General features: G+C 51.7%; 1 protein-coding gene across 2 annotated transcripts in view; it reads right to left on the reverse strand.

Annotated features, from left to right (window-relative positions):
- Positions 1–14,353, reverse strand: part of SSH1 (slingshot protein phosphatase 1) — a 55,264-nt gene extending 40,911 nt beyond the window's left edge. For both annotated transcript variants that reach the window (XR_014775363.1, XM_084761403.1), the window contains exons 1-2: positions 14,064–14,353; positions 9,042–9,082 (exon numbers count right to left, since the gene is read on the reverse strand). Coding sequence is in view for 1 of the 2 variants with exons in the window: in XM_084761403.1 (XP_084617529.1) it covers positions 9,042–9,082; positions 14,064–14,132 (110 nt within the window). In the remaining variant the exon portion in view is untranslated. The remainder of the gene's footprint in view (positions 1–9,041; positions 9,083–14,063) is intronic.

Consider the following 14,353-nt stretch of genomic DNA (forward strand, 5'->3'; position numbering starts at 1 on the left):
AACAGCCAAACAACAGGAAGCAATACCAAAGCCAAAAAGCCCAGCCTCTCGTTTGGGGCATATGTATATATATATATATACCCTCTCAGAGTCCGCACTAGAATATCAGTCAGCAAAGACCACGCCCCCGCAAGAGGAAGTTCCTCTTCTAGTGGAAAAACACCACCTGTTCTCTCCCAAGTCTGTTTCCAGGGGACAAACAACTGCACACCCTCACACAGGTCTGCTTCACATCCCACACTTAGGATCAAAACAAAAACATGTTTACATCCACTACATGGCTTCTCTGTGTAGCCTTGGCTGTCCTGGACTCACTTTGTAGACCAGGCTGGCCTCGAACTCACAGCGATCTGCCTGCCTCTGCCTCCCGAGTGCTGGGATTACAGGTGTGCGCCACTACAACTGGCTCCAGATTCTCAGTGTTTTGAACTGGCACATTTCACAGCTTTCCTTTCCACCATCCAGGTCATTTACCTTCAGGCTTAGTGGCCTCCTGCCTGCCGCCCTCTTTTTCTACTTGATGTTTTCCAGACACAAGCTGAACCAGGCGCGCTGCTCTGTCAGTGCCTCTTGGTTTAAGAGTCCAGACTTTGAGGGCTTCTCTCTGGGCCACCTAAGAATTCATTTGACTACTTCCCTGCTCTGAGACTATATTTTTGGATCGGTGGAGTCTGACCTACCTAAGCGGGGCCTCCCATTGTGCTGGACAGGGCTCTGGCGCCTGACAGGAAGTGTCTCGGCACCCAACAAGTGATGTTGGGTGCACCTTTGGTACCAACTACAGCTGCTGCCCTCACCTCCCAGGACTACAATTAACTCTGGTTAACTGGCAGGACAGACAGACAACACTGGTGCCCAGAGCCACACCTAAGGCAACCTGCTTGCTCATCCATCCTCTGGGTCTCCCCATGGGCATCTGCAGGTGTCTCTGACAGGAAGAATTCTTCTGAAGAACTGACTGGCCTGAGCTTTTGTTCCGACCCAGGTCTTGCTGTATTACCCACGGTGTTCCGAAACCAGTGAGCTCAAGTGACTTTCTTGTTTTGGCCTCCTGGGGAGCTGGGACCACAGCTACACATCATTACACTTGGCGATCCGACTTGTTGGTGTTTTACAGATGTCACTAATAGAGTAACAAAGTTTTTCTTTCACTTCTTCGATGACCAGAAAACTTGGAAGTCAGATTCAAGCCCTTACTCTCGTAACTACCAGGGTTCCAACTTCCTCCAGTCAGGCTCTGACTTTATTTCCTCCTTGTTCTAAGTCCCAACTTTCTGAATAATGTTGTTGTTTTTTTTACATTGTGTATGTGTATGTGCATGTGTGTCTGTATCTGTGTATGTGTATATCTGTGTGTGTGTGTGTATGTGTGCGTGTGTGTATCTGTGTGCTCGTGCATGAGTATGTGTGCGTGTGTGTATGTGTGCCATGTGTGTATCTGTGTGTGTATGTGTGCGCGTGTGCATGTGTATTTGTGTGTGTGCGTGTCTGAGTGTCTGTGTGTGTGCACGTGTCTGTGTGTGTTGCAGAGCATGAATTAGATCCCTGGAACTCAGTGGTGGATGGACAGAACTTACCCTTCGGGCTGTCCTCTGACACACACACACACACACACACACACACACACACACACTCACTCACTCACTCAGTCTTGGATGTTAGGCTTGACAGCAAGCATCTTTCCCCGCTGACCCATCTCACTGGCCCTTCACTAATGTTAAGCTCTGCTGTGGTTTACGAATTGATAAGCTGTTTCAAATCCCTTTTTGAAGGACTGTGGCTGCACGGGAGGCGGGGAGGACCATTTTTATTCAATATGGTATCCCCAGCACTCAGTGCAGAACCCACTAAGCACCCGCTCAGTGATAATGAAATAAAACGCACCCCCATTTCCAGGTGGCCTTCCTCCTCACTGTTCCACACGGGATGGCTGGTCAGCCATTCCCAGGGCAGGGCTCCTTGGGGAGGCTTTTCCCCCAGTCCTGGGAACTGAACCTCAGGCCTGTGTGGTTTTGTTTGTTTGTTTTGTTTTTGTTGTTGTTGTTGTTGTTTGAGACAAGGTCTCTCTGTGTAGCCTTAGCTGTCCTGGACTCACTTTGTAGACCAGGCTGCCAGGCTGGCCTCGAACCCACAGCGATCCACCGTCCTCTGCCTCCCGAGTGCTGGGATTAAAGGACACGCAGGCCTGTAAGTGTGCACACAGGGAGTGCAGTGTGGGAGGAATGAGAACAGCACCCTGGTATTCTTTTAAAGTCTAAAAATTGGCATTGCAAGAGTTTAGTGAAACCCACTTCAATGTAATTCACTTCAACTGCAGCAATGGAACTTAATTAAGCTGTGGCAGAGTCAGTTTAACTCTTCGCCTCCACTACAGGATGCTCCTCTAGATGTAAAAGTTTAATATATACTGAAAACAAAATATGACTTTAAAATAACATTTTTTGGGCTGACAAGACAGCTCAGTGGGTAAAGGTGCTGGCCATCAAGCCTGAAGACCCAGGTCTGATCCCGGAACTGAGAGGAGAGAAAAGACTCCCAGAAGCTTTTCTCTCACCCCTCAATTCCCCGGAGTCAGGACACAGGGAGACACAGGCTGAGGACAAACTGACACGTCTGAAGTGAGAGGACACAAACAAAAGGAAACGCAGGCCCTCCAGGCATGGCGTCCCCTCCAGATCGGAGCTCACAATATGGACGGTCTGACCCGTAAGACCCCACAGGCCACCTAGGGCACGCCAGACACTGAGGCTTGAGCCAGGAAGCAGAGTCCTGCAAGTGTCTCAGGCCTGCTGGGTGGGGCTGATTCTCACACAGTCACAAACTGAAACCACTGAGCTTCAGCTGTTAAGTCTGCAGCAGCCTGTGACCCAGTGACAGGGTGACTAACTCACTGGCCTACATACTCCTGCCTATGTCGCCTCCCTCATGGAGGAGACACAGTGGCTGTTCAATACTTCAGAGGCCTTCACCTGTCACAGTGTCAACAGAGGCTCCAAAAACCTTGTGGAGGCAGAGGGAGACACGAGCGAAGGCAAGCTGCAGGCAGGTGTTTTTTGTTTTGTTTTGTTGTTTGGTTGGTTGGTTTTTCGAGACAGGGTTTTTCTGTATAGCCTTGGCTGTCCTGGACTCACTTTGTAGACCAGGCTGGCCTCGAACTCCACAGCGATCCACCTGCCTCTGCCTCCCGAGTGCTGGGATTAAAGGCGTGCACCACCACTGCCCAGCTGCAGGCAGGGTTTTCAAAGGGCAGGCATTGGAGTGGTCCACAGGGCAGGGCACGCTGGCCCGATCTGACACTGTGGGGCAAGGACAGAGAGCAACCACACGCCCAGCAGCTGCCAAAGTGGAATCCCCTAGGGGACCCCAAAGTCAAGACCATGAGGAGTGTGGGAGAAAGGCAGATAGAGGGAACAGAAGGGTTCACGGCTAACCCCTGAAACTAAAAAGAACTCAGAAGGCCAAGCCTGCTGCCCTGACCCAGAAAATCAACCCGTGGGGGGGGGCTGGGGGGGGCTGGGAGGGGGGCAGAGGGGGTGGGAGGGGGCAGGAGGGGGGATGGGGGGCAGGAGGGGGGGAAGGGTCAGGCAACAAGAATTAAAGGAAAGGCCTAATGAGCATGCTTGTGGACCTGACTCAGAGCACAGGATTGAAAAAGAAAGGAAATCCCACTCCTCATCACCAACAGTCTGGGGATGGCACAGCTGGACCGCCTCTCCAGTGTCCCACCTGGCACACAACCCCTCATGCCTCGTGGCAGCCTGAGTGGCTCCCAGGATCATGGTGAGAGAGGCAGGAGCCACGGCCAGAAGGGCCACCTGCTCACCGACTCCCATGGTTTTAACCACGCTGCTTGACCATGAGAGGCCAGCAGCCAGGTACATACATACAACACCAGAGGGTCACCACAGGCTTAGGGGGGTCACTACAGGCTTAGGGGGGTCACCACAGGCTTAGGGGGTCACTACAGGCTTGGGGGGGTTCCACTTGGCCTCTGTCTCCTTCATCTAAGTGTGAGGTAATCAATGCCTAGACATTTTCCAGAAGGTCTTTCCGCGAACCTGTCAGAGTTAGATCCCCGAGGCCCCAGCAGCCCTCCGGAATGCAGCCAGATGTGGGCTGTAGGCTGTGCTGGCCAGGGCCTCCTTGTGGCCCTCTCAGGCCGGGACACACACAGGCCCACTCGTTCTCCTGTGCCATTAGCCAACACTTCACGGAAGGCACACCCGAGGAAGATATTAAGCTTGCACATAACTAACAAACATATCTGATCCCACACAAGGAAGTGTCCACAGGCTATTAACCAGGCCCATGGGCTGGTTCCCATCCACAGATAAGCCCCACAGAGGCAAAAGCCACGACCTCTCAGAGTAAAGAGCCTGGTACAGTGGCAGGGCCAGGATCCACACGCAGACTTACCCAAATCAGGACCCCATTTATTCAACACTCCGAGCCCACTATGTCTCATGTTTATAATTTACCAACAAGTCCCATCTTATATCCCCTTCAACCATGTAAATGCCATGTGTAGAAAGGGAACTTGGTCATATTAGTAATAAGAGCACTGGCGACAAGGAATGTGATGACCAAAAAAAGAACCCACAGGAGGCTGGAGAGATGGCTCAGCAGTTAAGAGCACTAACTTCCACAGGACCTGGCAGTTTACAACTGTCTGTAACTCCCAGATCTGGCACCCTCACGCAGACATACATACAGGCCAAACACCAATGCACATAAAAATTTTTAAATTTTTTTTAAATCACAGAGAGCTCCGACACAAGAGGCAGGTGACCAGCCTTCTCCACAGAGAGCCACAAGGAGGGCTGCCTGCTCACTCAGGTACCAGGGAATTCATGTGTGAGTCAGCAGATACCACAGGGTTCAGCCTACTGGAAAAGACATGGCTGAGGGGACCAAGTCAGGGACAGGAGCTGTTCTGCAGGCTCCAAAAACAGTATGTGGGCAGGAAAGGCAGGCAGGAGGTGGGCCTGGTGGCACACACCTTTTAATCCCAGCACTCGGGAGGCAGAGGCAGGTGGATTGCTGTGAGTTCGAGGCCAGCCTGATCTACAAAGCGAGTCCAGGACAGCCAAGGTTACCCAGAGAAATCTTGTCTCAAAAAACCAAAAAAGAAAAGAGAAAAAAAGAAAGGCAGACAGAGATGTGGGGGGCCTGTGAGAGAGAAGCAGGAAGGACCACAGGTGTGATACGCTGGGGAGCACTGAAAGGCAGCAAGAGGACCAGTCGACAGTACTACCCATGAGACATGGGGATAAAAATTTAATCCCAACACTCAGGAGGCAGAGGCAGGCGGATCACTGTGAGTTTGAGAACAGCCTGGTCTACAAAGCAAGTCTAGGACAGCCAAGGCTACACAGAGAGACTGTCTGGAAAACCAAGCAGGCAGGCGAGCCCCAGAAGACTGTATGGGATTCAGCAATGTGCTGCAAGTAGATGAGCCAACGGGATTGTGAGGACCACCCTGTCACCACTGTCCCTCAGTATCCGTAGGGATATGGGGGAGGGAGTACCCTCCTACAAAAACAAATATATGCAGGTGTGCACAGTTTGTGGTTATCTGTAGTACAGTGTAAATAAGGGTTAAAAATCAATACACTGTATCGCCAAGTGAATGACTGTTAAAAAAAAAAAACTATGCACTGTGCCTAGACTTTAGGCTTAAACACATGCCAGCAACAATGTAGCATTTAAACCTTCAATCTACAAAGGCTGACATCAGTAGGCAGAACCTAAGGCTCCAGAGGCCCAACTGTCATCAAGACAGAACAGAGCAAACGAAGCACCCCACCCCACCCCACCCCACGCCACCCCACCAGCTTCCCAGGCTTTCCCTGGACCTCAGAAACTGAATGGTTACCATTCTGGGCCAAGCCAAAGCCAAGAGAAATCTGTCCCCAACTCTCCTGCCCCAGACAAAACCACGTGGCCATCCACTCCACGTCTGTTTTGTTTTTCTAGGAGAGGCTGAGAGAGCAGATCTGAAAATGCAAATGAGCAGTGTGGTGAAAGACTATCAGTCAAAGGTCAAACCTAGACACAGAACTTCCTTGTTAGAAAGCGGGATGGAGCCCTTTGCCTGAAAGGGATCGTGACCCACTGAGGTGAGTGAACAGGCCTGAAAGGAAGGCTAAGAGAGCAAGCGGAGCCAGCACTCCCCACCCCAGCCCTTCCCTACCATGAGAACCCAGGACCTCACTCCAGCTGGGGCTCTCCCTGTGGCCACAGTGGCTTTGGGATCCTGTTGTGAGAAGGGCCCAGCTCTGCCTGGATGGATCTAACATCACAGGAGCTCCTGCCTGCCATGAAGTCAAGGGGACTTCTGCTTCTGGTCCTGGGATTGCCTGCCTTCAGCCCTTCAGCTCGGTCCCTCATCTGTGGGTCCAAAAGAACTGACTCCTCTGAACTCTAAAGAGCTCCTGGGCTATCAGTCTGGAGGTACAAGATGTGTGTGTGTGTGTCTGTCTGTCTGTGTGCGGCTCTTGTCTCTTTGTGTGTGCCTGTCTCTGTGTGTGCCCGTGTTTGGCTTTGTGTGTGTGTGTGTGTGTGTGTGTGTGTGTGTGTGTGTGTCTATCTGTCTGTCTGTCTGTGTTTTTAAGCAGCATCTTGTCACGTAACCCTGGCTGCCCTGGAACTCTGCAGGCCTCAGAGATGCTCTTGCCTCAGCCTCTAAAGCTGGGGCGACAGCCTGCAGCACCATGCACACACTTCACTCTACAGAGTATTTCAAGCAGGAAACCTGAGCTTCCAACTGTCACCTGGATCACAAAGATGTCCCCCCACCTTCCCCCACCAAGCGCCACATCAGGCAGCTCTCCCTTGTATTAAGTCAGTGAGAGAGAGGGGACCATGGACACAGTTTCTTATCATGGCTCTTCCTAAGTTCTTGGCCACAAACACTACGCATCCAGCTAATTAAGGGCAATAAAGACAGAGCTAGCTCAATGCTCTCCCTGGCCCAGTGCCCAGAGAGGAAAGGCCGGGTGGATGGGAGAGGAATTCTGACCCCCAGGGACGGGTCGCAGGAGCAGGGCACAGGAAACTGCGGAGGCTCTGGGGCCCACATCACACTCACCAAGCTCCCCTCCCTGTTCCGGGCCTGCACCCAACATCCAGACTCCCCAGGCCTCCTCCTACACGCAGAGGCTAAGCAGCGAAAGGCAGCCCCGGGAGTCAGTGTCTCCAGCCCGGGAACCTAAGCCTGGACCACAAGCTGCTCCAAACCAAGGCGGGGAAGAGCCAGTCTCCCCCTCCCTCAGCCGAACATGACTGACAGGATTTGGCAACTGTAACAGCTACCACTTTGGTTTCTGCACAGCAGGGATTCCCCGCCCACATCATCTTCACAGATAATACGTGCGCTGACCAAAGTGGAAGGCTCCCCTCCTCTCACTCAAATACAGGAAGTCTAGAGACAGGCCACACATACTTCTATCTGGTATTACAAGAGTTTAAGCAGAACACCAGAGAATAGTACTGAGCACAGCACTGAGCAGTACTGAGTACAGCACTGAGAGGCTGATCCCTTTCAGACCCTCCCTTCCTTTTGGTTCGAGCCTCCCACAATGAAACAGGCTCTTCTTTGTAAAGAATGTCCCCCGTGGACCGGCTCAGCAGCTAAGAGCACTTGTTACCCCTGAAGCCGACCCCAAGCTCAGCTTCCAGCACCCACATGATGGCTCACACCCATCCACAGGTGTCAGTGTGGCGTACATACATGCAGACAAAACACTTATGCACATGGAATAAGTAAACCTTGTTTGTAAAAAACACCTCTGAAAGTTTGTTTATTGTGTTAACATATTTATATCCGGTGATTGGTAAAGACTTCAGATGGGCAGCCAGGAGCTGGTGGCACACACCTTTTAATCCCAGCACTCGGAAGGTAGAGGCAGGTTGATCTCTGAGTTCAAGGTCAGCCAGGTCTACAGAATGAGTTCCAGGACAGCCAAGGCTACACAGAGAGAAACCCTGTCTTGAAAAACAAAAAGCGAACAAGCGATATTTCAACTTTAAAAGTAGCAGCTTGTCAAAAGAAGAGTGAAAAACAAAGGGCATAGTTTGGAGGTGGTGATTTATGCCTTTAATCCCAGTACTCGGGAGGCAGAGGCAGGTGGATCACTGTGAGTTCGAGACCAGCCTGGTTTACAGAATGAGTCCAGGACAGGACAGCCAGGGCTACACAGAGAAACCCTGTCTTGAAAAACCAAAACGAACCAGAACAAAACCAAAAAAATAATTGTTCTCTGATACACACAGACACACAACGCAAGCATGTGTATATATACACACACACTCACACACATATATTCACCCATACATGCACACACACATGCACACACACATACACACACACACACATAAACACACACACACACACACATACACACATACACACACACACACACACACACACACACACACACGGCAGTTAGTTGCCTCCTTTTCTAAACCACAACTCCTACATAGGCAGTACCGGGCTGTGTGTTTTCTGGTAAAGAATTTACTTAGCATGCTTGAGGCCCTGGGTGCGACCAGCACTTCCTCCGATCTGAAGCAGTGACTGGCATATGAGTTTCACTTAATTTTTCATTTATTATGGTGCTGCAGATGGACCCAAGGCCTGGTGCATTATGGGCAAGAACTCTGCCTCTGAGCCAGATCCCCAGCATTTTTCATTTCTTTTTTTAAGATAAGGGTCTCATGATGTAGTCCAAGCTGGCCTTAAACCTGCAATCCTCCTGCCTTCACCAACTGGAATTACAGATATGTAAAATACAACAAGTAACTTATACAGTAGTATCTCACTATGTAGCCCTAGCTAGCCCAGAACTGGCTATGTAGACCAGGCTAGCCTCCAACTCATAGAAAGCCACCTCCTTCCAGAGTAGTGAGATTATAAGCATGCGGCACCATCCTGGGCTTCCGTTAAAGACACTTTCACACAGGGGAAAACGTCAATGTCTGTCAAGCGCAGCCGCAGCGTCCCTTACCTGCTTGTGAGAACAAACACCGAGTGGACTCACCTAAGGTTTACCTTCCGCTCTTCATCGCTGCCAGCCTCCAACTACAGAGGGAGAAAGAGAATGTGACCCCACAGATGCCATTATCACCCAACAGCAGGCTGCTCTCCCCCCCACCCCCCTCCTCCCCCCACCCCCCACCCCGTTAAGGCGCCCAGGAAGGAGGCTGCCCTGCTCGACACACCCCTGGCCTCTCCTCGCCAACCTGGTGTGTTGTTCCTTGAGTCATCCCCACCACACTTTTACAGCAATTCCTGCCACAGTCTAAAGCCAGCCAGCGCCTGTGGGCTGAGCCACTGTGAGGGCTACCCAGCACATCCTTTCAGCCCTCAGCTCCTGACACACTCGGCGCACTGGCTTTGAGCCTTATTTTGGTACCATTTGCTTTTTAAAGGACACAGGGTTATGTTTTTAAGAAAATCTATTTCAGAGGCTAGAGAGATGGCTCAGTGGTTAAGAGCACTGACTGCTCTTCCAGAGGTCCTGAGTTCAATTCCCAGCAACCACATAATGACTCACAACTATCTATAATGAGATCTGGTTCACATGCAGGAAGAACACTGTATACATAATAAATAAATCTTTAAAAAAAAAAAAAAAAGAAAGAAAATCTATTTCTCTGTTGAGCCATAGTGAGCCTCAGGAATACACCACCTAAAAAAAAACCCATTCCAAAGCAGAGCCGCACACCCGTCACCTGAGGCAGGGGGACTGCATGAGCTAGGAATCTGAAAGCAGCCCAGACAACTTGGCATGTAGGCCCTTCCAAAAACAACAACAGAAGCAGCAACAACAACAACCCCATGCCAGGTAAGTCTTTGACCATGGAAGGTAAACCTCATCACTTTTTTATTCTTTTTGGGTGAAAACACAAAACGAGAAAACAAAGCAAAACAAAACAAAAACAGGGCGTGGTGGCACACACCCTTGATCCCAGTACTTGGGGAGGCAGAGGTAAGCAGATTTCTGTGAGTTTGAGGCCAGCCTGATCTACAAAGAGAGTTCCAGGACAGCCAAGACAACACAGAGAAAACCTGTGTTGGAAAAGAGGGGAAGCGGGAGGGAGAGAGGGGGGAAGGAGAGAGGGGGGAAGGAGAAAACATAACGCTTCCCAGGGGGACTTGGCGTGTTTTTAAGCACCCACTATACGGAGGATAGCCCTGTGATGGCCAGGACAGACACAAGACTGGCTGACTTGTCCCTATCCAGCCAGAGGTCAACAGGAAATGTGTCCAGAGCTAAGGCAGGACAGGAAGCCAGCAGTAAGGGAGATAAACCAAGAGGTGGCAATTTCAAGCAAAAACAAGTCGTTTACAAAGCCCGGGGGCGGGCGTCCCTCCTTATATGAAGCTTCTGGGTCCGACTTCACAGACACATACACTGGGGACAGACCACATATCTGCTCCTGGACTGTAAGGGCGAAGAGGAAACCAGGGAAGGCCCCACACACCAGGGTCAGACAGAAGCTGACTAGCACCAATCAACGCATACAAGCATACAAGCATTCCTTCAACAAGGGCCACTGGGCACTACTGGCATCTAGTGGGCGGAGCACAGGATGCTGCTACAAGAGAGAAGGCCCTAACTGTCCTGTCAGCAGCAAGGCTGAGAATCCCTGGTCCAAAGTGTCTGGAGACCTGCCCGTGCCAGGAAAGAGGGACCTTGCACATTTGTCAAAAACAATGTTACTATACACCTGGAAAAGGCTGGTGTATCTACTTGTTCTCCTCAAGGAGTTCAGATAAGGTTAACAGGAAAACGACAAGCTTGAGATAATTAAAGATCCAGAAAAAAAAGGGGGGAGAGGGAAGGGTGACAAAGTAAGAGGACAGGGCTGCTGCAGAGCCAAGGGCTGTGATTTTCCTTGGTTTCCCAGGCTTTACAGCCACACTAGCTGTGTCAGGAAACCGCGATGTCCCTGACTCATAAGAAAAGCTGCCGTTTGATAAGTGACTGGGGGGGAGGGGATGCAGGCTTCACAGCCATTTAGTTTCTTGGTCACACTCTGAGGTTTTCCACTGAAAGGTGATATAAGGTCAGGAATGCCGGAGAAGCAGAGAGGGCTAAGACAAGCAGCCCTAAGAAGCAATCCAGGCCTCTGTCCAGCTGACGAGGGGCAGCCAAGTGGAGGAGGGGCAAGCCAGAGGTACCGGCAAGCTGGACCCAGGTCTCCCAGCTCAAGGCACACCTGCCACGTCCTCTCTGCCTTGCTTCCGGCATCAGCACATCTGGAAGGCAGCCTTTCCATCCTGGGAACAGCCCAACCTCCGACAAATGCTGCCACCGCCGCCACCGATGTGCTGAAGTTTTTAAAAGGCTGAAGTTTTTAAAAGGTCTGGGATTTTAGGTGGTTTTGTTTGTTTCGTTTTCTGTTTTTGTATGTACCTGTATGTATGCTCACAGTGGGTGTGCACATGTATGTGTTTGCGTGTGTAGATGCTGGAATCTATGTGGGCGTCTTCCATATTCAGTCAGGGCACCCATTCTTTATTCCACTAGTCTGGCCACGCAGCCTGGTCTAGGGATTGCCTGGCTCCACCTTCCACATGCCTGGGCTGTAAAAGGCAGGTTGGCTCTGGGCATCAGAAGCCTTCCTTGCACTTTCAGCATCCGCCATCTCCTAGTTCACGGCTGAGGTTTTGGGGGTTTTTTTGTTGTTTTTGTTTGGTCTGGTCTGGCATTTGCTTTTTTGAGACAGGGTTTCTCTGTGTAGCCTTGGCTGTCCTGGACTCACTTTGTAGACCAGGCTGGCCTTGAATTTAGTGACCCACCTGCCTCTGCCTCCCTAGTGCTAGGATTACAGGCATGAGCCACCGCACTGGGTGGCTGAGCTTTATTCTGTTAACTGGTCACTGGGACTTGGCTTAATAATTGTCTTACGAGGCGGGTTTGGGCGCTTTAATTCCTCATTGGAACTTAGTTTAATAATTGTCTTACGAGCCAGGGGCAGGCGCTTTAATTAACCATTGGAACTTGGTTTAATAACTGACTTATGAGTCAGGTTCAGGGCGAAAAGACAAAATAAAGGAACAAATAATAAATAAAATGTAGATAGATCAAGAGGGGACTGCAAACCACTTGCTGCTAAAAGCAGATCCCAGCATCTACAACCTGCAGCCACACCCTAGAAACCTACACAGATCTGGCGTCCTCTTCTGGTCTCTGTTGGTACCTGCATTCACCTGCACATACCCATAGACAGACAGACAGATGGACAGACAGATGGACAACACACACAACTTAAAATACAGTAACTTTTACAAATATGTGAGCTGGGAATATAGTGCTGTAGCTGGCACACACAAGGCCCTGGCTCAACACTTAGCACTAAAAATTAATAAAATAATAAAAATGTCCTGGAAAACCTTCACCTCCATGTAATGGGTTATTCACTCCTAGAAAGGAATGAGATAGTGAGCCACGCCCACTAACATGGGTAAACCTTGAGACCACTGTGCTAAGAGAGAGACGCCAGACAGAGGCAATACTGTATGTTTCTGGTTATATGAAATACAGAGTAGGTAAACAGAGAGAGTGTAGACTAGGGGCCACTTGGCCGGGGTAGGACAAAGACATCTGCAGGTGGTGAGCAGGGGCATGGGCCAGCACAAAGCGTCTCCTGTCTGCTAGAACTGACTGACTTACGTTTCAAAGGTAAATTCAAGGGCCCTCAATTACATCTCGGCTGAAAGATTAAAAACCTAAAGATGAGCCGGGCGTGGTGGCGCACACCTTTAATCCCAGCACTTGGGAGGCAGAGGCAGGCGGATCGCTGTGAGTTCGAGGCCAGTCTGGTCTACAAAGTGAGTCCAGGATGGCCAAGGCTACATAGAGAAACCCTATCTCAAACAAACCAAAAACAAAACAAAACAAAACAAAACACCTAAAGATGTGTCTAAGACAGGAACAGGGAGCGATCAGGGGCTCCTAAACAACATGGGGCTACCTATACAACATGGAAGTTGGTCAGAAGCCCAGGCTGAGAGCCAGGAGGGGAGGGCACTTCTAAAATGCCAGCCCCTGGGTTGCAGAAGAGGGCAACCAGTCCCGAGTTTGAGACCAGCTTTGTCCATATAATATTCCAGGCCAGCCAGAGCTACATGGTGAAAAAAGAAAGAAAGAAAGAAAGAAAGAAAGAAAGAAAGAAAGAAAGAAAGAAGAAAAAGAGAAGAGGGAAGGAAAAAAATTTAGGCTGTGAAGGCCTGTGCTGTCACTCCCTGAAGCCACACTCTTCTCCCAAGTTCCTGTAGTTTTAGAAAGAACATGAGATAAGAGGATAAAAAGTACTTTGTAAACTGATGTAGAACCGAGCTGTGTGGGAGGCGAGTCCCTACTACAATCTCACTTCTCAGTCGCTCTGCCTAATTGTGTGCAAAACCAAGGCAACCAGAACCTCTTGCCTGCAGATAAGACTCTCAGACAGAAGAGGCCCTGGAGGTTTAACCTCACAGCCACTCAGCAAACGCCTCTGCCAGTCCCTGCAACAACACGGGCATGCAGGGGTGCTGGGTCTCACGCAGACACACAACCGGGGGACGGGGAGGAGGCAGGGCGGGGTGGGGTGGGAGAAACAGGGCCCAGATTCCAGCTGGCAACTTCCTGGGCCTACGGGGCTGGTCGAGCAGGCGGGGCGTCCCCTGCAGTGGGTTGGGTCTTCAGGGGTTCACGGAGGCCTTAGGCTCATGGAGCGGAGGGGGATGAAGGGGGGGGGTATAATGGGGGGGGGGTTGGACCGTGAGACCGGTTGGTGTAGCGCAGCCTGGGGCAGGCCGTCCTGGGGACCCGGGCGCAACGGTCCCCATCTACCTCGACTCACACACAGCAGCATGAGCCCAGGCCCCGAGCGCACCCTGGGACCGTGAACCGACAGCCAGCTAGAGCCTTTCCGGGTGCCGTGCGCGCTGGCTGCATCCCCTCCCCGCAACCCGGCCACCCCGCGCATGCTCAGTCGCGGGGACGCCCGCACCCCAAGGGCGGACGCGCGCCTCCGCCTCACACCTTGCGGGAGGGCGCGGCCGGGCTCACCTCGCTGTTGCTGGCGGAGGACGACGCGGCGCTGGGAGTGGGAGAGCGCTGCAGGGTCACCAGGGCCATCGCGGCGCGGGCCCGGCCCGGGGCCTCCAGCAGCCGGCCGGGCCCGCCCCTGGCTCCCCTAGCGCCCTCTTTTCCTCCCTCCCTCCCGCGTCCGCCCCCGCGTCCGCTCGGCCCGCAGCGCGCAGGCAGTGGTGCGCATGCGTCTGGGGCCGGCCTGGGGCGGACCCGGCCGCGCGGTCACGTCCACCCGCGCGCGCCCCCGCGGTGGCTGCAGCAGCCCA

Source organism: Acomys minous (assembly GCF_964271855.1).
Source record: "Acomys minous genome assembly, chromosome: 16".
Classification (NCBI taxonomy): domain Eukaryota; kingdom Metazoa; phylum Chordata; class Mammalia; order Rodentia; family Muridae; genus Acomys; species Acomys minous.